This window comes from Populus euphratica, unplaced genomic scaffold (assembly GCF_000495115.2).
Source record: "Populus euphratica unplaced genomic scaffold, PopEup_1.0 scaffold4.1, whole genome shotgun sequence".
Taxonomy (NCBI): domain Eukaryota; kingdom Viridiplantae; phylum Streptophyta; class Magnoliopsida; order Malpighiales; family Salicaceae; genus Populus; species Populus euphratica.
The window spans coordinates 2097709-2118438 of record NW_011499859.1 but is presented as its reverse complement, the minus strand read 5'-3'; the positions used below and the strand labels follow the sequence as shown (position 1 = coordinate 2118438).

Sequence of the window (20730 nt, the reverse complement as noted above, 5' to 3'; positions counted from 1 at the left end):
TTTTAAAAAATAAGTAATATTTTAAAAAAACACTTATATCCTCAATTAATTTTTTAATTACTATGGTCATTAAAAAATAAAAAAAAACCCTGAAATACCCCACCCAAACACCAAGACATTTAATTTTTTTTGTGGGAATGACAAAACGATAATAACATTGTAGGGGTTAATAGTAAAATATGTGAAACAAAACTTGTCTATTCTTCTATAATCACCCTTCCATAGCTAAGATTTTACAGAACTATAGTTCAAATAAAATCCAGTTGCTCACAATAAGCATTCATGATTTAATTTCAAACCTGAAATTCAAAATTTCTTGCAACTTGACACTTGATTTAACAACTACTTTGAGGATCAACGATCAGAGACAATGCAAAATCATAATCCATTCCAAGTACCAGTGATCGTGGTTTCCAATTTCTGCTCCACAAATCCACATTATATATATAATTAACCAAGGCAAGAGATTCTAACTAATAGACTACGAAACATCTAACTAGGGGATCTGCCGGCATTACATGGTTAGAATTCAGGGGAGGAAGAATTTGGTTTTCCATGACAATATATAATTAGGATCTGAACTAAAGGTTAGGGTTATTATATTATACAAGGCCTTGTACATCCAGATTTCTCACTCAGATGGTTTGTCCTTCTCTTTCAGTCTCTTTGCCACACGGGTGAATTCTGCAACCTCTTGCGTCTCATCCAATGGTCGCTGCATCAATAAAAAAATGCTAAATTTATGGGCAAGAGGAGGAGATGCAAGGACAGAGCGAGTTGAGAGGCAAACCTGTGAAAGAAAATGAATTTGTGCAGCATTAAGCATCTGTTCCCTTGATGACTGAGAGTTGACACCCAGCTAATAGCAGAACCCTGAGTTAAAAGAATTTCTAGGAATTCTAGTGGTTGATAGAAAGAATCACGTAGGATAATAAGACTCACAAGTTTGAATTCCTTGCAATATCTCCGCAATGATTCAGTTCCCAGTCTTGCCAAGTTCACCGTCTAAAGCATCAACAAAAGTTAATAGCAGTTTTTGCAAAGCTGTAAATCTTTGTGCATAATGGTTGATGAACGATGCCACAAAATTAAACATGGCAAGCAATTCAATGAAGTGGTTCAAATATCTCTTACCAGCACAGGCATGTGAATAATAGGTTGAACATCTCTGTTACTGCTCTCACTTGTTGACTTTGCAGGTGCAGATGGAACCCATGGCCTGGTTGGTCTAACCCTTGGCTTGCTAATTTTTTGGAGCCCGCTGCCTCTATCTGCCCAAGGGAAAACAATATCAGAGAAGATACAAGTTTCAAATAACCACCAACGAAAGTGACATCAAACTAGACTTGGTTTATCAGAGGCATACAGAAATCATGTTCATCAATGTCAGAGCCGCTGCTGGTATCATAATCGTTATCATCATCCACTTCATTCCCCGTAGGATGTTCCAGCACACTCAATGCATTCCTTTGAAGCTTAACTTCAGATCCATTTTTCAAAACCTTGACCATCCAAGCATTTGAGACTTATAAGTATGCGTCACATAAACCACAATGGATACAGAATACAGAAAATACAGCAGAGCTCAATATAGAAATAGAAGGATAATCCCCAGACAATAGTAACTAAAAGGAAAGATTGCAAAGGCCTCACTAGAAATACATCAGAAGAATAGGGCATCCCAAAAATTACAAAACCATCAATCATCATTTTACCTTCCTAGACAATATTTAAAATCTCATGTAATTAAGAAAACTCAACGTGGTTTAGAAAACACAGCCACGAGATAATATAATAAATCTGAGTGTGCTTTTTGTAACCAGTTCAAAAGGTGTGTTTGAAGTTATAACTTCCAAAACCAAATCATACAAATTTACTAACTTAAAAAGAAAAACAATTTTATAGTTAAAGAGAACTTTCTTGGAGAAATTCAAAAGTAAAAAATCAAATCAAATCTCCGAACAGGCCTTGTGCGCTCCAGAATATGTGAACTCAAAACCTATACTCTTTAATAAATTTGAACCACAAAAAGTAAATGATGAGGTTAAAATACTAGACAGAGACAGCATATCACTATTCAAAATTCAGCAGCTGTGTCATAACAGCGACTTATGCTAGTGCCTGAAGAGCGTTTATAACAAGTGTTTACTGACATCAGACATGGGAGGTTTCACCGAGGAATAAGATCAAGTTTTGTACTTTCTGCAGAAGAATTAAGATCTAGACTACTTTTTTGTAAGAGGGGAATTGATATTTAAACCTATAAACGAAATTTATTAATGTACCATTAGCATGCCCTGCCTCAAATAAGGAAAGCACAAAACCAAACACGGATTCTCAAAAAAGGAAAATAAAACCAAGCATGGAAGAGTTGGATAAGAGATATAACTTCACAAATCCAGACCACGATTAAATTTGGTAAAGCATACCCTGCCTCAAATAAGGAAAGCACAAAACCAAACACGGATTCTCAAAAAAGGAAAATAAAACCAAGCATGGAAGAGTTGGATAAGAGATATAACTTCACAAATCTAGACCACGATTAAATTTGGTAAAAAAAATTAAGGACACGAAAAAATAAGATGAGCGAAAAAAATGATAAGCATGGTCTTTTTCTGCCATTTGATCCTTTGGTTTAAGAAATTAAAAACAGATAAATTTGCATACAAGAATAAAACAGAGACAAACCAAAAATAATATATCCTTTTCAACAGCCAAAAATTAAAATCTTATTGATCGCTGCACTAGTGAATAATAAGCTCAAATATCCATGATTGAAACGAAAATAAAACCAGATCAAATTAACATTGAATTAGTGGACAATACTTATACATGAAAGACTAATTAGGAATAGAAAAGGTGAATGGGAAAAAGGTAAAGGAAGAAGCAAATATACCAACCAATGCCAACCACCAAGACCAAGAGCCTTCTTGACCACGCCTTGTAAACCAACCAACACAGACTTTGTTCTATTATTTCCAGTCACAACGACTTTAGTGTGCCTAGGAAGCACAGACAGCTCTTCATCACCACTTTCCTCTCTGAAAGGTGAAAGAATCCTAGAAGAACACAGCTCAGTCCCAAACATCTTCTCACTCGCAAATATTCTTGATCAAAACCCAGAATTTTAACCAAGTTAAAACTAACAATAAATAGCCCAAAATCCTAAATTTTGCATAAACGATCTGTAAACCAATCTGATCTCTCTCTCCTAAAAGCAATCAATCTTTTTCTTTATCAGAAGGTTAATGTGGTATAAATTTTATATTTCATAATTTAAAAGAATGCTATCACCCAAAAGATGTCATTCCAAACATAAGAATTCTTTAATCAAATCAAATCTGTTACTTAGAAATCAACTCAATTCTACAAAGAATTGATTCCAAACAGTCTTATAAAGTACCTATTACATCAGCTTGAATCAATATTTAACTAATTTAGAAGAATCAAAGTTAAATCAAATGTAAACAATCTTACTCAACCAGATTTAAGCACAGTATACAGACCAAAAAAAAAAAAAGAACATAATTCAGCTAATAGTGAAGCAGAGTGGCCCTTTGAAGAATTTGAAGTGTACCTGAGAAAATAAAAGAAAGTAAAAAAAAAAAAATCAAACTTGGAAATCACCTTAAGCTAACGATAAAAAAAAAACAATAAAAAAAAAACTTCATTATATGTCATTTATCTTTCCTTCTTTTCAAGCAGGCAAAAATAAAAAGGAAGACGGAACTCCTCGTTGCTTAAAAACTCTGTAGCTCTACATAATTTGGTTCTAAAAAGAGCGTGTGTGAGACAATACTACTACCGTTAAAAAGCAATTTTTTAATCGAAATGAACATGGCTAAATTTGGATAGAAGAAACTGAGATCACAAAAGAGAGAGCATTAGGGAAAGGAAGAGAGAAGCTTCATGGGGGTGAGCTAAGAAACCAGACAGCACAAGTTTAAATGCAAATACAAGCATTTCATTACCTTAGTCAATTAAAATGCTATCCAAACTGAGTGTTTTCAGTTTTTTTTTTTTTTTTTTGAGGATCAATAAAAGAATTTGGAGAGACAAAGAGAATTTTAAAATCCAGAGGTTGTTAGAGAGAGAGAGTGTGATCAGTAAGACAGAGAAAGCAAACTTAATGCTTCCCAACTGCCATGGGACCCGTCATGTGCCGTACTGTCACCGGCTTTACTTGTTTTACCTGCTATATCCTGTACTTTCTTCTTCTTCTTTTTTTTGGGTAATTTACATTTAGCTGCCTACGTCTTTGCTAAATTTCCATTTCGGCTCCTATACTTTATGATTTTTTATATCAATCTAATTTGAAACTTTAGCTTCTCATTCATTGGGTAACATAGTTGTTTTTTAAACCATGAATAATTTACTTAGTTATTTTTTTATTATGATATCGAGAATTTCACATGTTTACTTGTAATAATATCTTGCCATGTATTTGTTAAAACATCTTACTCTTCAATACGGTGTTCTTGGTATTTGAGAAAAAATTATAAAGAAAATTGTGAAGAAATTTTATATTTTATGTTGTATGTATATTTTTGAAGATTGCAAGTAAACATAAAGTTTTTTTTTTTTTTTGGGTGGCGATGGGGCTCTACACGTCCCATCCAAATACATGGGTATTTTATTTCAAAAAATTTATTTTATCCTTCCCTATAGTTTTTTAAAAAATTAATTTTAATCTAAAAATTTATTTTACTTATTTTTTTATCTTTAAGGTTGAGAGAGAAGCGATAAAGTTTATATATTTTCGTTATCATATGTTTAGATAAAAAAAAAATTTAAAAATAAAATTATTAAATTGAATGAAGTCCGTAATTTTAGTTATAAGTTTAACAAATTAAGCTATAAAACTTAGATCGATCTAATATATTATTATTTTTTTCATTCAATTTGTAATTTAAATTTTATATTTTAATTATTTTTTCAAAAAAAGAATTTTATAATTTTGGTATCACATATTTAGATAAAAATAAATTTTAAAAAATTATTTAATTTAATAAAGTCAGTGACTTGGGTCACAAATTTAACGAGTTAAAACATGAAATGAATGCCGATTCAATATACTATTATCTCAATATTTTTCTAAAAAAAACACATTTTAATTATACTTCATTATATGTTTTGGTTTGCTTTATGTATGATTAATTGATTTTGATTTATTTTTTAAAGGTTTATCATGATCTTAAGATCGGATCATGAGTATGAGTATGGCAACTTAATTAGAAGGATCGGATCATGAGTATGAGTATGAGTATGGCAACTTAATTAGAATTGATCTAGATAAATTCCATATGTCATAGTGTCATATTTTTCTTAATCCCCGTTCATATATTAATTTTTGGTCATTTAGTTTTTTTTTTGTGTTAAAAAATAGCTTGATTTGTAGCATAGCGCAAAGTAGTAACTTACTTTATTAATTAACAAAAATACTAAGCATATAGTTAAATCATTGTAGTTCCATCCATAAAATACTATTTATTATAATAATATTTTATTTTTTTAATCTATTTTATTTTTAATTTTACTCTTTAATAATCTATTTTTTTATTTAATTGAGAATGTTGGTGGTTTGTGACTAGTAATGTAGGGAATGTTTGAAAACAAGTTATAACTGTGTTTCAGAAAAAAATATTTTTTTTGTTAAAAATTAATTTTTTAATATTTTTTATCATTTTAATATACTAATTTTAAAAATAAAAAAATATTATTTTAATATATTTTAATATAAAAATATTTTAAAAAACAATCACACCTATACTAAAAAGAAAATAAAAAAAATATAAGTGTCAAAGACTAACGGGTCTTGCCCATGCAAGTAAAAGTTGTCTTAAAATATATCAAATACAAACACAAAGAGAGACAAATTGGGTAATTATCATATAATTTCTTTTTAAAATAGATGAATTAACATCACAATAAAAGGATGTGATGAAATAGCATATTTTTATTTGTTACAGTTTAAAACCTTTATATATATTAAATGTCATGCTTTTAAACTACAATATTAATTAAAAATTAAGTGAGCATTTTAGGGCCTCGAGGCTACCTTCTTCTCCTTCTAGCATTAACTGACTACACTCATCTGCTGCATTTCCACCAATAGTTACTGCAAGGTTCTTGAGGTATTTTTTGGTTCTATATTTTTGTAGGAAAGTGATTTTTTTTTAAAGTAAATTTTAAAATTTTAAATTATTTTTTGATATTTAGTAGTATTATAAAAAATAAATTAAAAAATAATTTATTAATATTTTATTTTTCTCAAGTTTATTAAAACAATACGGAATAAATTTTATAAATTAAAAAGTTGAATAAGAATAAAATTAAAAAAAATATAACTTCATAAATTATCTCAAATAAAATAAATAATAATCAAGATGAGAACCAAAGTCAATATAAAAATAAAATTTTAAAAATAAAATTGAAAAAAAAATATTTAAAATAATATATATATATATATATAGCAATTAAATGTTTGAGGATCAAATTTAATATAAGTAGTAAATAATGATATTTCTAAATTTTTCACAACTTCCGAAAAATGTTTTCCACTCAAATTTTTCAGGAAAATACTTTTCTGAAAACCAAGTCAAATTTTTCTTTACTGGAAAGTGTTTTCCGTTGATCAACTTTTTTTATAGTAAACAAATATAAAAATGTTTGGAAATTCTTTTTCCAAAAACCACTTTCTAAAAAACAAACACAGTATAAAAGAAAAATACTTTCCTACAAACTAAATCAAATTTTTTTTTACTAAAAGTATTTTTTATTAACTAAAAAGTATTTTCTATTAACCAACTTTTTTAATAAAAAATAAATATAAAAAAATTAAAAAAATATTTTTTAAAAACTACTTTTCAAAAACAAACCTGTACTTTTTACCTCACCATTTTCTTGTAGGGCTTGTTCGGTCCTCCTGATGGCTTAAAGGGGAATGTCCATTGATGGGGACTTGAGCTGTTACGTTTACTGAAGTTACAGTGTGTCCCTGGCTAAATTTTTCTCTTTATTTTATTTCCCATGAAAACAGAAAGAAAAAACAAGCGACTCATTTAGAAAAGCCAGTTAAGGGGCAAAAGGGAGTAAATGCCTGTGCCATGCATGGAAAACTGATCGACTCTGTTACTTGGCTGTGGAGAGGAGAAGGGCATCTCTGCGTAAATTCAACTACAAGCACGACAATTATTTTACGCGCTTTCTAAGCGTGAGGAAAGCGAGTCATTTACTAAATGTTGCTTTTTTGAAAGTGTGATATTTATTAAATTTTATTTTTATTAAAAAAATTAAATAATATTATTCTGTGAAGTTCTTTTAATTACTATGCCAATCTAGTAATGAATTTTTTAAAAAAAATATATATATAAGATTTTTTTTTAAAAAAAGGCGTAAATTTGAAATTTGATTTCAAGTCCGCCCTTGCAGCGGGAGCGCGCTCTCCTTCCCCCACGCCCTCCACGCGCTCTCTTATTTTTTATATCCTACTTTTTTTGGTCCGTTTATTTTTTTCTCCTCCTCGTCCTCCTATTTATTTATTTAGTATCTTTCACACCCATAACACGTGATTTTTCTTGGTTTTGTCATGGCTATTTTGATTACTACTCTTGAAATAGGAATCAAAGGTCATTCCTTGATAAATAGTATTCGCCATGTAATTTTATTAGTTAGAAAAAAATCTATTATTGGTCACTCCGTTCAATCTCATCTGTTCATCAAATATAATCTCGAATAAATTTTTGTTGAAAATAAACATTGCATTTCCATATTTAGAATTTAGATTTTAAAGTGAATTTTCTGAAAATTTATTTTTTAAAAAATGGATTCCTTTCTAATATTTTTTTGCAGCATGAACTTTTTTAAAATATTGTTTTAAAAATTTTTTAAGATGCTTTTTTTTCTTTTATTTGAATGGAATACTTTTTCTTAATTTATTTTTTTATTTAGTATTATTAGAGTTTTCTAAATAAAATATTGCAATAGTTTTTTGGCAAATGAAGACATAAATGAATAAAAATTAAATTATTGAAAACCAATAAGACTATAATAAAAGAGCCAAGGATTAAAATAAAAAATTAAAATAATAAAGATTATTTTTGAAAAAATAATATATTACAAATTATAATTTAATAACTGAATTGAAATTATAAATTTTTTTTGTAAAAGGATAAAAACAAAATTAAGCCATCCAAAACATAAGGATTGGAATTGAAAAAAAAAAAAGAAGGAAAGAGAACATACATATACTTACTCTTGGAGAGAGAAAAAAAAACACGATAAACAATCCATCAATTATCATTACATGCTACACAAAAAAAAAAAAAGAATGTCATGATGCTTTTAAGAACATAATGAATGATTAAATTTGCACTGTAACCTTTTCAAATAATTTTTTTTTATAAAATTACTTAAACACCTCTCATTAACCTGAAAATAAAAAATAAATCAATATCAAAATATCAAAACATCTCTCAATATAAAGTACATGTGTATTTTTCATGGAGCTCATGGAATGAAAACCTCAAAATGCTCTTGATCAACAACTCAATTATCAATTATTTTCTGATCTTCAAGGTAAAGATCAGGGTAAAGAAGTACTTTTACCAATCAAAAGTTTATGACACATAAAAGAACCCTTAGTTAAAAACTCTGATTTTAATTGATTAGTTTTTTTTTAATTGTATAATTAAAATTAAAAAGACTAACATAGCACCTTCCAATCTTTTAATTATCAATGGGCATATATAAGACTAAAATATCCCAACATCAAAGGTTTCTATTTTTTTCAATCAAAGGGCATCATGACAACGTCAACCCCCACCCTCGTAATTGTATCTTGACATACAGTGGACACGGTCCCCCGCCCCCATGATTTAGAGTTTTCTGTAATTATTGTTAGTCATTATCACAATAATATACATAGCAAGTTGCTGTAGTGGTTACCAGGTCAATTATAATGACTCGCCTAGACTCCTGGTGTTTTACAATAAAGAAAAGTCAACAAACCTTATTAATCAACAAAGGAAAAAAAAGAAGAAATACATGCATTGTTGGATTGCAGATGGTGTATCTAAAGTTTCAACTTGCTGCAGAGTTCTCTCTCCTGGGACAGAACTATAGGTTCGGTTCAAAAAAGTGGAGGATAAGTAAGGATGGCACTCTGTGCTAAGAAAAGTAGGCATATGGTGGCAGAATGTGTTCCGGGCTAAAAAGTTCTCTTTGCTCCTCTCCTAAAATTCATGAAAGAATCAAGAAATCAAACCACACGCATGTTACACCAAACTCGAACATACGCACGTAAAGCAGAGAAGAAATTCTGTGAGAGCATAAAAAGCTTTTGCTTCTGATCTGAAGTACAGTTACCCCACTCATCATTACACCGAGTTCCAATAGTACCAATCAGTGTCTCGTCCATTGATGGGGCAGGTTTCCATACAGCTAGGCTGCATTTAATTGGAAATGGGCCAAGATTGATACCAGATTCATTGACAATGCATATCATCCATGGGGGGTCATTCCCTATCCAAACTTCCATCAAGTTTATAGAGCATGAAAGGCATTTGCTGGGTCTAGCTGTATGGAATTTGTTGGGTCTACCGTATGGGGATTATCCACGTCCAACAGTCATTATTACTTGAAATCAAAAGAAAATGATAAATGGTTCCTATCCTACAACCGTTTTTTTAACAACATTTCAGTATGTTCAGGCGTCACTTGTGGAAAACAAGTTACCATTAAATGTAAACAGTACATGAAGTTGCAAGCAAACCAGGAAAGATGGAGCAGGGATGGGTGACTGACACAATGAGTTAATGCTTCCATGAGAATCAAAATCAAGCTTCAATAACCAAGGGCAAAAGTGGTTAATACTGGCTACCAAATGACTTGCCCTATCTGTGGTGGCCGCGGTCAGCTGACAAAGAGCGATCCTTGCGCCTCTTATATGAATCATAATAATAACCATCTCCCCGCCTATTATATGGAGAACGTGATCTTCCCCTTCGATCCCTTGAATAAGGGTCCCTATCTCTGTCATCCCATCGGCGAGGTGAGTAGCTGCGGGACCGTCTGTGGCCATGACCATGACCTGCATGTTTTGAACCCAATAGTTATACAAGAATAATAATAGGAAGAAACAGTTGATCACAATAAAGCAGAAACAATTGCAATGTCTTGGGTCTTTGATGAAAAATCACAAGATCTTGCCTAGGGTAAAAAATAAAAGCACTCAAATAAATAAAAGAGTTCATTTTCTTGATATTTGAAATAGTGAGCTTGCATGCCTCAAAAAATAGGAGTGGGACTTGGATTAACCATGCGAATTTCTGAAGGAAAATGACATGGCTTTCTTAAATCTAAGATTGTCAATCTGCTGGAATGATGATCATAGCGACTGAAAGATAAGAAGCAATTCCAAGTTTGGCACATGTTCAATCTGTTTTGAACCTACCAAAGAAAATGCTAAGTGAAATGCAACACCTACGAGTATAAATTAAAGGAGAACAAATAGCCTCAGCTTTCCAGGTCAGGCACAATCATACAATGAAATGCATATCTAGGACTGGAATGGTAAGAAAAATAAGCCACATAACCCTTATACAAATGTCATGCTAGCTTAGCAGGTAAGAAAAACAGAAGTCAAGGTATCAACAAGAACCCAAGATTCAAAGAAGGTTATTCAATTCTGACCCAAGTATTCTCTAGTAAACATCAAAGTGACCCGACATTCACATATTATATTCAGTTGATAAAAGAATTGCCACATATGCATAGCACTGATGCATACCTCGCTTATCTCTCAGTCCCTGATACCTGCCAGGTGTTGGTGTCCTACCACGCTTTCTTCTTGCCTGCATTAAAAGCAGAAGCAAACGGAATTGTATCAAGGAAGACTGGTGAATGAAGAGAAGAGGTTGATTAACTGAAATGAGCTACAATGCCTCCCATGTACTGCCCTTTGAAACTCATTTGTATTAAAGGTGACTAGGAATTTTCATCTGGAACAGCCATAATAATCCTTGAAAACAATGTCTGGACCACTGCAAGTATTTTATTTTTTAGAGTGTTGCCTTGCTACTCTCGCCATCATGGCTCATGTTGACTAGCACTTAGGACATGGGGTCATTATTCATCATTATTTGTTTAGTAAACATGACAGCAGCTTTCACTAGAATATACATGACAAGAGGAAACTAATACACTGGGAGTAGTATACTTGTCCAGCACTATTTCAACATAGGAAAATAAAAAATAAGCAACCAACCAGGTCAGGTATTTTTATTAGTGATGTATACGAATATAGGGCATACAACCCTCCGCAAAATAGTCGGATTTGAATCGATGAGATTGAAATGTTGATGCAGAACTCATGTCGTGGTTCGTGAAGGAATAGGTACAACTGTTAAGACCTTAGACTGTGAAGTCGATGGAGTTACATATACCAGACCTGCTGGCAAAACTTATCAGGTAACATTTTTGGAATAAACATCTTCAAAAAAAAAAAAAAAAAAAGAAGATAGGTAAACAATTCAGTCGTCCTACATGTTTCCCTTCAAAATCCATTGATGGGAACAGTACCTTTTCCACAGTAACCACTCGTCCTTCAAGCACCGAACGATTCAAATACTTGACGCAACGGTTAGCATCCTCAACGGTTTCCATCGTAACAAAAGCAAATCCACGAGATTCTCTAGTTCGAGGATCTGTCACCAGATGGCACTCCAAAACCTGAAACCATAACTTAGAATAATGTTTGTTTTTTTGGTATAAAAAATCTTGGATAACACACTTCAACATAATATGGTTTCTTATTGTAAATGAGAACTAGTGGTAGGTCCTAAGCTGTTTCTCCTTCAAACTGGAAACTTGCTACATGGAAAGAGGAGCCAAAATAAATAAACACTAGAAATTGAACAGGATGAAGCAAAGGATGGAATATCAGATAATGAATAGCATGCATGACCACCACATCATGGTACAATATCACATCAGCATCTTCAAAATCCATAACCACAGAATTTAAAATTTCCTTTCCAAATCCAGAAATGTAGTTCTTCCCTAAAGAGTTTTTGACTCTGCAACACACGCATCAATGCCAGCCTGTACAACTGCAGTCATGTTTCAGAATTCCACAAACAAGATTACTTGATTATAGCATGCCACGATAACGCAATCAAGACACACGATAAAAGATTTTGCCACAACTATACCTTCCCTTCACTGCTAAAATACTTCTCAAGATCACTGCTCGTAACCCTGGTTGATAATCCAGTTACATATAAGTTGTTTCCAGGGTTCGATGCATCACCAGAATCATTGCTCCTGAAGTACCACAATCAACCATAACTCAAAATCTCACAAAAACACACTCACATGCAGACACAAACACACACAAGAAGGAAGAAGAAGAAGAGGAAGAAAAAGAAGAAGTCGACAAATTACCTGGAGCGACTTCTGCGGGACCGTGACAAGGATCTTGACCGCCTGCCCCTACCAGGTGAACCCGAATTGCGTGGTGAAACAGACCTAAGGTAAACAACTCAATACTAATACTCACAACAATAACAATAATCGTAGTAGTAGTAAATTATTAAGAGAGAGAGAGAGCGAGATCATTAAGATAAAGACTCACCTTCCTTCTCTTGAGTAAGCCATCTACAAATATTACCAAATAGAAAAGGAAAACACAAATACAAGAAACCATTCATTAATTTACACAAGCAAAAAGGCAAGTTAATTATATGATACAGAGTTAGCTAGTGCGAGGAAGTAAAAAACCATATTTGTTAAGTTTAACATAAGAAAGAAACAGAGATCCATCAACGTTACATACAGGAAGAAATAAACTTGAAATTCGAAAGGGAAACCCTAGATCTCGAGTTTGATTACCTGAGTTATTGGCTGAACTTGCACACAGGTTTTACGGGTCTTCCTCTCTCTCTCTCTCTCTCTCTCTCCCCCCGTGCTATGCGCTCTGAACTCAACCACTATTACGGTGATTAAGCTATAATAATATCTTAAAAAAATTACTTTTTTAAAAAATCAATCCTACTTATATTTTTAAATAATATATTAATATTAAAAAATCAAATATATTATTTTGATATAAATTTTACACTCCCAAACAGTCACTGAACTGCGAAAGTGAGAACGTGATTTACACGTGCAAGAAGCCCTTTCTTTTCAAGAAGTGACTCCCTATTTTTTGGATTTGGGTACAGATTCTCTTGTTTTTTAAGCACCTCGGATTGGCACTCGAATCCCGCCGTGGTTTATGAATGACATGACTTATCATTAATTCGGTTTCGCACCCAATATTACAAGTGCGATGAGATGCCGTGTGATCATTACGTTTTTTTATTTTCCTTCTTAAAACTAAAGGTGTGCCCACAAAAGTCCCTAAAAATCATTAATAAAACAAAACACCTTTCGCTCTCTTTCCTTAATTTGTCTCGAGTTTAATTATCGTCTTCAGAAATTGGGGCGGCGAACGTAGTTTTCTGAGAGTGATGGGTTTTCTTTACCCTTTTCCATATTATCTCTCCTTCCCAGGAGGCCTGAATTGCCCTTCGTTCCAGGAAAATTATAACCTGTAATTACGACGACAAAACGTTGGAGGACTGGTGTTCCTCCTTGAATCCTTGAAGGGTGCTTGCTATAAATGATCAGACAAAACCTGAAAAGTAATCGAGTACACAGAATTCATAATATGAGAGTATGTGGGAGTCTTTTGCAAAATAGAAATGAGAAAGTATAAATTATATCAATCTTCCATCCAATACAATGCTCTCACTGATTTTATGCCTTCTTCGTAGATTGCGAAACACAAGCCTAGGTAAAAGTTAAAATATCAAAGGATAATTAAAAGCATTTCTCCCAACCTGGCAACTCTGACCAGAGGAAAACCCCTCAAAAATCTTTTTTTCGCTGTGGCAATTACACTCAAGTTTCCAGGGATGATTAAAAATTACACAAGTTTGAGTCCCCGTGGAGATATAACAGATTCAATACAACCAAAGAATAGAGTGCGAAATAATACAAGGTGGAGTGAAGAAACAAACTAAGGCAGCCAGAATGATCAATCAAAACCTCACCAAACAATACGGATTTTACAAATATAAACCAAAAATTGTAAATATTTAAGAAAGGAGAAAAAAAGATACCAAAAATTGTAAATATTTAAGAAAGGAGAAAAAAAGATGAAGACGCAGAACCTTCAATCAACCCTTAAGGAGGGTCTCAATGGCTTCAAAGAAAAGATTTGCCATCTCAGGGTTTGGAGTCTTGATGGCACACTTGATCCCGGGGATGCCAACAACTGTTGTGAGTTCGGTCAAGAAAGGAATTCCACTAGGCATTTTAGCTGAGAAGTAGAATACATCCTGGTTTGCATGCTTTCGCTTTGCAATAAAAAACATGTTTGATGCAGCAAGCCGGTCTATAGTAGCTTCTACACCATTCACGGTAATGCCTGGGAAGTCCTTTGAGACCTCATTTGAATCAGGAAGGGACCTCCATGTCTGAAATGGAAATAAAAACATATGATATTAGGTTTCAATAGCTACAGCAAAAATAGCTAATCAAATGATATCTGCTTGTGAGGTCTCTGAATTTCTTCCCTGAAGAGTTTTATTAGAATCAGACATGTGAATACCCAACTAATCCCAAGTCCTAAGATAGCATTTCCCTACCACAAATTTCTTTCCGGTCTTTCCTTTTCTGAATTTAAAAGGGGAAGACACACCACAACTAAAACGCAATCTCACAACACCGCAAATAAAATAGACTTCAGTGGAGTGACTAATCGCTCGATAATTCATTAACATTTCCCATACTAGCACGCGGGCTATAAAGAGAATGATTTTAAACTAAGTCTCCAATGATCAAATGTCACAAATTTAAGTATTTCATCAACTTTTTAGCACAAAAAATAAAAGCTGGTCCAAGAAAAATTGGTCAAGCCTTTTCTCTTTTTACCTCAAGAAAACTTCCACGTTCCATCCTCCCATCTTCTGTAAAGAATACATGCAATGAGATTTTGTCATTGAAATACCATACAGGTTGTTGATTATTTTTCACGGCAATTTGCAAAAGCGAGCTTGGAGGACCAGCAGACATATTCTGAAACAAAGCCACAGGCAGCAGAGTTGCTGCTGATGTCCCAGGTTGCAATTGGGGAACCTAATCAATAACAGTTTGTCAATTACACATTAAATTATCAAAAATTCTATCTTGAAACAAATCAAGGTTAAGCATTACCTGCAAAGGTCCAGCAGGTGCAAGACCGAACGAGTTCTTGTTAAACTGGATCATGAATCCATCCAGGGGAATCTGTGAGTTGTTCTCAAACAATAAACTGTAAAAGATCTGACCATCTCGCCTAGTAAGCTGTGCACTGATTTGTAAACCCTGACCAGTGGCTGCTGGCAGTAAAACAGGCAAAGGAGGGCTGCAACATGGTCACAAGATTCAGTAAGTAACATTTATAGCCTAACAGTAGGGATGTTGTGAATCATGAGAAATTCAGTATTAGATAAATCTGCTTCAAGTTCTCAACAAAGCTATGCAAATCAGCATTGCAGCCGAATGACCCCATACCAGTCTCAACAAATTGAAAAAAGGTTGATAGGACAGTTTGTACAGTCAGGAAGCTTACCTAGCAGGAATAGAAGGCTGGTCAACAGGGACCATAGCACTATTATCCATGTCCAACAGATCACCCATCAAATCCGGCAGAGCAGCAGCAGGTGGACTTGTAGATGGTGCAGGTCCTGGTTGCCTTGCTCCAGCATATGGAACATTACTTGCACTAGTAGGTGGCGATGCAGCACCATCAGCAGTATGGGCAGATGATTCAGAATACCCTGCTTCACTACCTTCAGCATATTCATCATCTTCAGTTCTCTGTACTGCAGTCTTTACACGGGTTACAAATGCTTCTGGGGGCTTGTGATACACAGACGACAAAGTCGAAATGTTGGCAAGAAGCTCATCAAGAAGAGATGGATCGAGCTGGTTTGAATCGTCACTAATCACAGGCTTCTCAGCTAACACAACATCTTTAGCTGCCTGAAACGTCAAATTACACCCATCGCACATGACATAAAACTTACAAGCAGTACATCCAAAATACACATGCAATCATGCATTTAATCTAACAAAACAGAAAATATGTTCTTCAATAGCAAAATCACACCTCAGGATCAGTTGATAGCAGACGCCAATATATGTATGCACGATCCCTTAGATCAGGATTGTCAGTTTCCATGGTGGCATTATTCAAAACCACCTGTAAGAGAATTCCTGAGGTGAGAATTGACTCAAAGACATTTCTGCAAGTGTAGCTGAATTACATTAGTTATGAACAACCAAAGGACAGATCATGTTCGAGTCACATCAAAGGTACCAAACAGAGGACTGAAAATTCTAAAGGACAATGAAAAGTCAAATGAATATGGAATAAAGATCCACTTTGTATCAGATATAAAGAACACGTGAGTAAACACAAGACTAAAACCTGAATCATCTGTTGGGGTCCTTCAGTTGGCTTCTTAAGGAAGAGCTTGACAGTTGCAGTCAGTAATTGCAACTGGACCTGCGCAGGCTCTTCAGGAAAACTCTCCAAGAAGCTCTCCAGGAGCTCATCAGCATTGTCAATTCTTTCAGCATATTCACCAATAATCCAGATCATTGAAGCCTTAAAGGGGAGAGAAAAAAAAGGGGTAGAATATAAGGCAGATAAAGTATGAGTTCAGACAATAAAACATGAACGAAAAGCCTGGAGTAGAAACACATGTACCTTAGCTTCAGGTTCATCAAGAGTGTCCAAGCTCTCACAGAGGGTTGCAATGATTGATTCATAACTGCAAAGGAAATTCATATTTAAGTATGGACGGGGGAAAGTAAAACAGAACTTCACCTTTATAAGGCATCAAGGGAACAGAAGCTGTATCTTACGTGTTAGGGTATCTTCTAAAGATGTCTTTGATAACTATGATAGCCTCTTGAACCACATAATTTACTTTAATCTTGATCAGCTCTAGGAGAACACTGATACAGCGCTCAGCAGCTCTCTCTAACTTAATTGCACAACGGCCAATGGCCCGAACAGCCTTTCTAACAAAATCTACATCTACTTCTGTGGCATACTCTTTGAACTCTAATAGAACCTGGAAATTGCTCAGCACAAGGACAACACAACCTACATGATTTCTCATCAGCTCAAAAAAGAAAAAGATGCATGTGTGCTTAGTCTTCCCCAATCCATACATACATACATACATACATATATATAGTACCTGGTCTATATTGCGGTCTGAAGCAAGCTTTATCATGATTTCTAGCTTTTCCATCTTCACATAAATTGGGTCATTGTACTTGCAGAAAAAAACCTGACATAATAGAACAAGTGTTTGATAAGCATCTCTCCTCAGTCACAAAATAACAAATGTGAAGCATGCCTAGGGATTATGCAAGTCTGCAAATTTATATCAAGCAGGCAGGATATTTCCATTTACCTTAATCTCATGGGCAAGGATCGTAGGACGTCTTTGTACAATTAGGTTGATGTTACGCAAAGCAACATACTGTATCTCCGGTTCTGCAGAGAGTAATGTCACGAGAGGAGGAGCCATCTTCTTGCAAAGATTTCGAACCACATCGGTGCTGGTTATAATTTCCATTTGTTGGAGAATCATCTATTAGGAGAAAGAGGAAACAGAAATGTGAGAAATGATTGAATTATGACCAGTAGATAGCTAACAAAGGCATTCACAATAAAAATACATGAAGCGAACACCAACAATGGCAGCTTGTTACCTTAACAGCTGAAAGTACAACTGCACAATTAGCATGTTGAAGCCGTGGAGTAACTCGTTCCACTATATTTTCAGCCTCACGAGCATCAGCTGCTTTGTATCTAGATAGTGCATCCAATATAAAAACTTGGCCCCACCTGGAAAAGCATACATCAGACGAGGTAGTCCAAGCAAAGAACTTCCAAAAGAATACACAGCAATCAAAGTAACAAAAGCACAGTAATCCTAGAGCATGGAGGTATTCGATTTCCAGTTAAATCCTATCATGTACTTCACCTCATATGTAGCTCTTAGCATCCCAAGTGGCAGACATTCCAGGAAATACATAAAACTTGCAACACAAGGACCAGGGAGGCCAGAATCCATTGGTCATAAAAGTACTGGGTTACTACTGGAAAAGTCTGTGATGACAGAGAATAAGGGGGTGGTGGTCACACTTTCAGACAACTATGAGTTGGTATAATATACAGACCATATTTTAAAATCCAGCTTGGACTTCCTTGACTTTCAATCATATTCCAGACAATAGCTATCACAGGATGTTCAAAAGTAATCGAAAGAAAAAACAGTACATTCTGATCAAATTACATCGAGATGACTGTTGTGGGCGAAAAATCAGTTTCGCATAGATGATGGATCTTGCCAGATACATACTCATGATCAGAGCACATCAAGATCAAAAGGCTAAAACCTATGAATGCTAAAATCTACAAGTATAGGTACACATTAATGGCTCAGAAAGTCTACATGGTCCAACACTTTCTTTAAGATTGAAAGGTAGAACAAAAATACAGAGTTAGAAAAATATTGTTGGCTTACTCTGTGCACTCATTAAGAGCAGTAAGCAGCTTTGAGAGTGTGTGACTAGTAATCTCAAAGACGGGCCTGACACTATTGTCTTGAATTTCTGCAAGCGCTGCCACAGCATTAGCTACAACCATGGGATTGTTGTCAGAAATCAAATCCTTGAGAGATTCCAAAAAGCCCCTATCCTCGACAAGCTCAGCATTTATGTCATAAAGTTTGGCTACACAAATGGCTGCTGTCTTGCGAACATAAGGATCATCATCCTATAATTACAAAAAATATGGATTAAGAAAATGACAGAGAACTAGCAACCAAAAATAAATAAAAAGAAATTGCATGTTTCTTAAGAATATAATGAATGCATACAACCTAGTAAACCAGACACTGAATTCCATCTAGCAGCATGCATGAAAATTATAGCAATCCTTAAAACCAACCTTAAGACACCTCTGAAGTGGATCACATAGATACTCTGTTATTTTGTCAACACGAATGCACCCCATTGTCCGTACAGCCAGAGCTCGAATTAAGGGATTTGGATCTTGCGAATCCTGGATAAATGACCATGAATACAAGTACCTTGGAGATACAAAGAAGCAATGTCGTAATGTTAAACAAATTGAAGACAGCAAGTTCCTCTTCTAGTTCTTACCTTAACAAAAGTATTTACTGCAAGTATCGCCAAATCTGGTTGGCTTTTAGCATAATTTATAAGATATAAATAAACTAGCTTCTTGAGCTCCAACTTTTCTGTCTGCATGCAGTTCACTACATCTGTGAACAATGATGATACATCTTTTCCAACAGTCATTGCGGCAATCACCTTCTTAACAGCATCTTTTCTCTTATCCTGCTTGATAAGATAGCAATGAGTAGAAGCTTCACACTGATTCTAGTGAAAAACTGCAGGGCTATAGTTATTAAAATGAGAGTATGAAATGAACCCATTATCCAATAAACCAAAGGAACATCACAATACTCCCATATTGCAACTAATTTCAAGTCCATGAACTACATGAAATGATAACTAGCAACAACAACAAAAAAAAGAAGAAGAAGAAACTCCTTGCTAGTATTGCATGGAATACTGTTATAACATTCATTATTATTACAAAACCCTGTAGAATATGTTCAAGATCCATTAAGCTAAAAACCCAAACATCCTAGTGAGATATTCAAGATCATTCAGTATAGTCCTGTGCTGAGGTAAGTACCTAGCTCGATAAAGCACTTTATCAGTCACAAGATCCTCAAATTGCATGACATGACGTTTTCAAATGCATTCTTGCTGGAGAGCAGTTCTTCCAAACTGCACCTCAATTCCTAAAATCCATAATGCCAAACATGAAAACTATACAATAGATTTCCTTCACGAAAGGATATTTTGCATCACATGATCCCTAATAGCTCCATTTCAATTCTCAACATATAATAATAAACAAAAAACCAAACCTAAGGAAATCCCAGCGTAATTTTATACGATTTCTCAGCAACATGAACATAATTAATAAAAAAGTCAATCCTCCAATGAAATTCTAGTTGCAGAACAAAGTTCAACAAAATCAATCAGTCAAAATCAGACAGATCTAGCAACGCGATCAAAATGGAAAGGAGAAGGACGACGAACGGACCTTGTACTGAGAATTGAGCTCTTCTTTGAGCTCAGGGATTTCACCCTTCTTGGTCGTCGAGAAATACTTTGAATCGTGACCGCTCATGCCTGCCTACTTGTTTGGCTCTGCAAATTTGCAAATGGTGAAAGAAAGACGTGCTAGCGAGCGAGACAGAGAACAGAGACCGAAACGTTTTTTTTTTTTAAGAGAGATAGGAGTAGAACGAAGTGAGATGAATCAAAATCAATACTCCGTTTAAGAAATGAGTTACTGGTAAACATGGTCCCCTCATTATCGGATTTATTTTACTTTGGTCCTCCATGTTTTGTCCTCAAATCACCCCTGATCTTGGTTCTTTAAGATGGATTCATTTAATTATATAATTATAGTTTAAAAAAATTATAATGTCAACAATCAAATTTGACAAATCAATCATAATTCCCTCATGAATACTAAATAAAAAAAAATAAAAAAAGTAAAATTTATATATA

The 20730-nt window shown here is 34.1% G+C and overlaps 3 protein-coding genes across 11 annotated transcripts; all 3 read right to left on the bottom strand.

Annotated features, from left to right (window-relative positions):
* Positions 1 to 253: 253 nt before the first annotated feature.
* On the bottom strand, positions 254 to 4119 carry LOC105124354 (uncharacterized). 5 transcript variants are annotated; one of them, XM_011024344.1, is made up of 7 exons: positions 3972 to 4119; positions 2897 to 3107; positions 1367 to 1502; positions 1135 to 1271; positions 943 to 1005; positions 791 to 859; positions 254 to 715 (listed from the first exon to the last, which is right to left on the bottom strand). In XM_011024344.1, the coding sequence occupies exons 2-7, from the start codon at positions 3086 to 3088 to the stop codon at positions 632 to 634; spliced, it is 681 nt and encodes a 226-aa protein (XP_011022646.1). In that variant the 5' UTR covers positions 3089 to 3107; positions 3972 to 4119; the 3' UTR covers positions 254 to 631. The 5 variants fall into 5 exon arrangements, with proteins under 5 accessions (XP_011022646.1, XP_011022645.1, XP_011022648.1 ...); XM_011024343.1 differs by having other exon boundaries at positions 2897 to 3577; positions 3972 to 4118; XM_011024346.1 differs by lacking the exons at positions 2897 to 3107; positions 3972 to 4119 and adding exons at positions 2154 to 2301; positions 2435 to 2870.
* A 5406-nt stretch (positions 4120 to 9525) lies between these two features.
* On the bottom strand, positions 9526 to 12982 carry LOC105124353 (serine/arginine-rich splicing factor SR45a-like). Its single transcript, XM_011024341.1, has 7 exons — positions 12892 to 12982; positions 12635 to 12657; positions 12445 to 12528; positions 12213 to 12324; positions 11581 to 11730; positions 10790 to 10853; positions 9526 to 10090 (listed from the first exon to the last, which is right to left on the bottom strand). Exons 2-7 carry the CDS (start codon positions 12655 to 12657, stop codon positions 9894 to 9896), a joined length of 630 nt encoding a protein of 209 aa, XP_011022643.1. The 5' UTR covers positions 12892 to 12982; the 3' UTR covers positions 9526 to 9893.
* Positions 12983 to 13105: 123 nt separating this feature from the next.
* LOC105124352 (beta-adaptin-like protein B) lies at positions 13106 to 20477 on the bottom strand. Of its 5 annotated transcripts, none has more exons than XM_011024340.1 (16): positions 20258 to 20477; positions 19279 to 19476; positions 19064 to 19177; positions 18639 to 18889; positions 17821 to 17956; positions 17520 to 17699; positions 17301 to 17393; positions 16960 to 17171; positions 16802 to 16865; positions 16520 to 16699; positions 16199 to 16291; positions 15659 to 16071; positions 15262 to 15451; positions 14980 to 15183; positions 14217 to 14522; positions 13106 to 13678 (listed from the first exon to the last, which is right to left on the bottom strand). In XM_011024340.1, the coding sequence occupies exons 1-15, from the start codon at positions 20342 to 20344 to the stop codon at positions 14223 to 14225; spliced, it is 2715 nt and encodes a 904-aa protein (XP_011022642.1). In that variant the 5' UTR covers positions 20345 to 20477; the 3' UTR covers positions 13106 to 13678; positions 14217 to 14222. The 5 variants fall into 5 exon arrangements, 4 of the variants coding, with proteins under 4 accessions (XP_011022642.1, XP_011022641.1, XP_011022640.1 ...); XR_842030.1 differs by lacking the exon at positions 13106 to 13678 and adding an exon at positions 13851 to 14125 and having other exon boundaries at positions 14166 to 14522; XM_011024339.1 differs by lacking the exon at positions 13106 to 13678 and adding an exon at positions 13858 to 14157 and having other exon boundaries at positions 14193 to 14522.
* Positions 20478 to 20730: the final 253 nt, after the last annotated feature.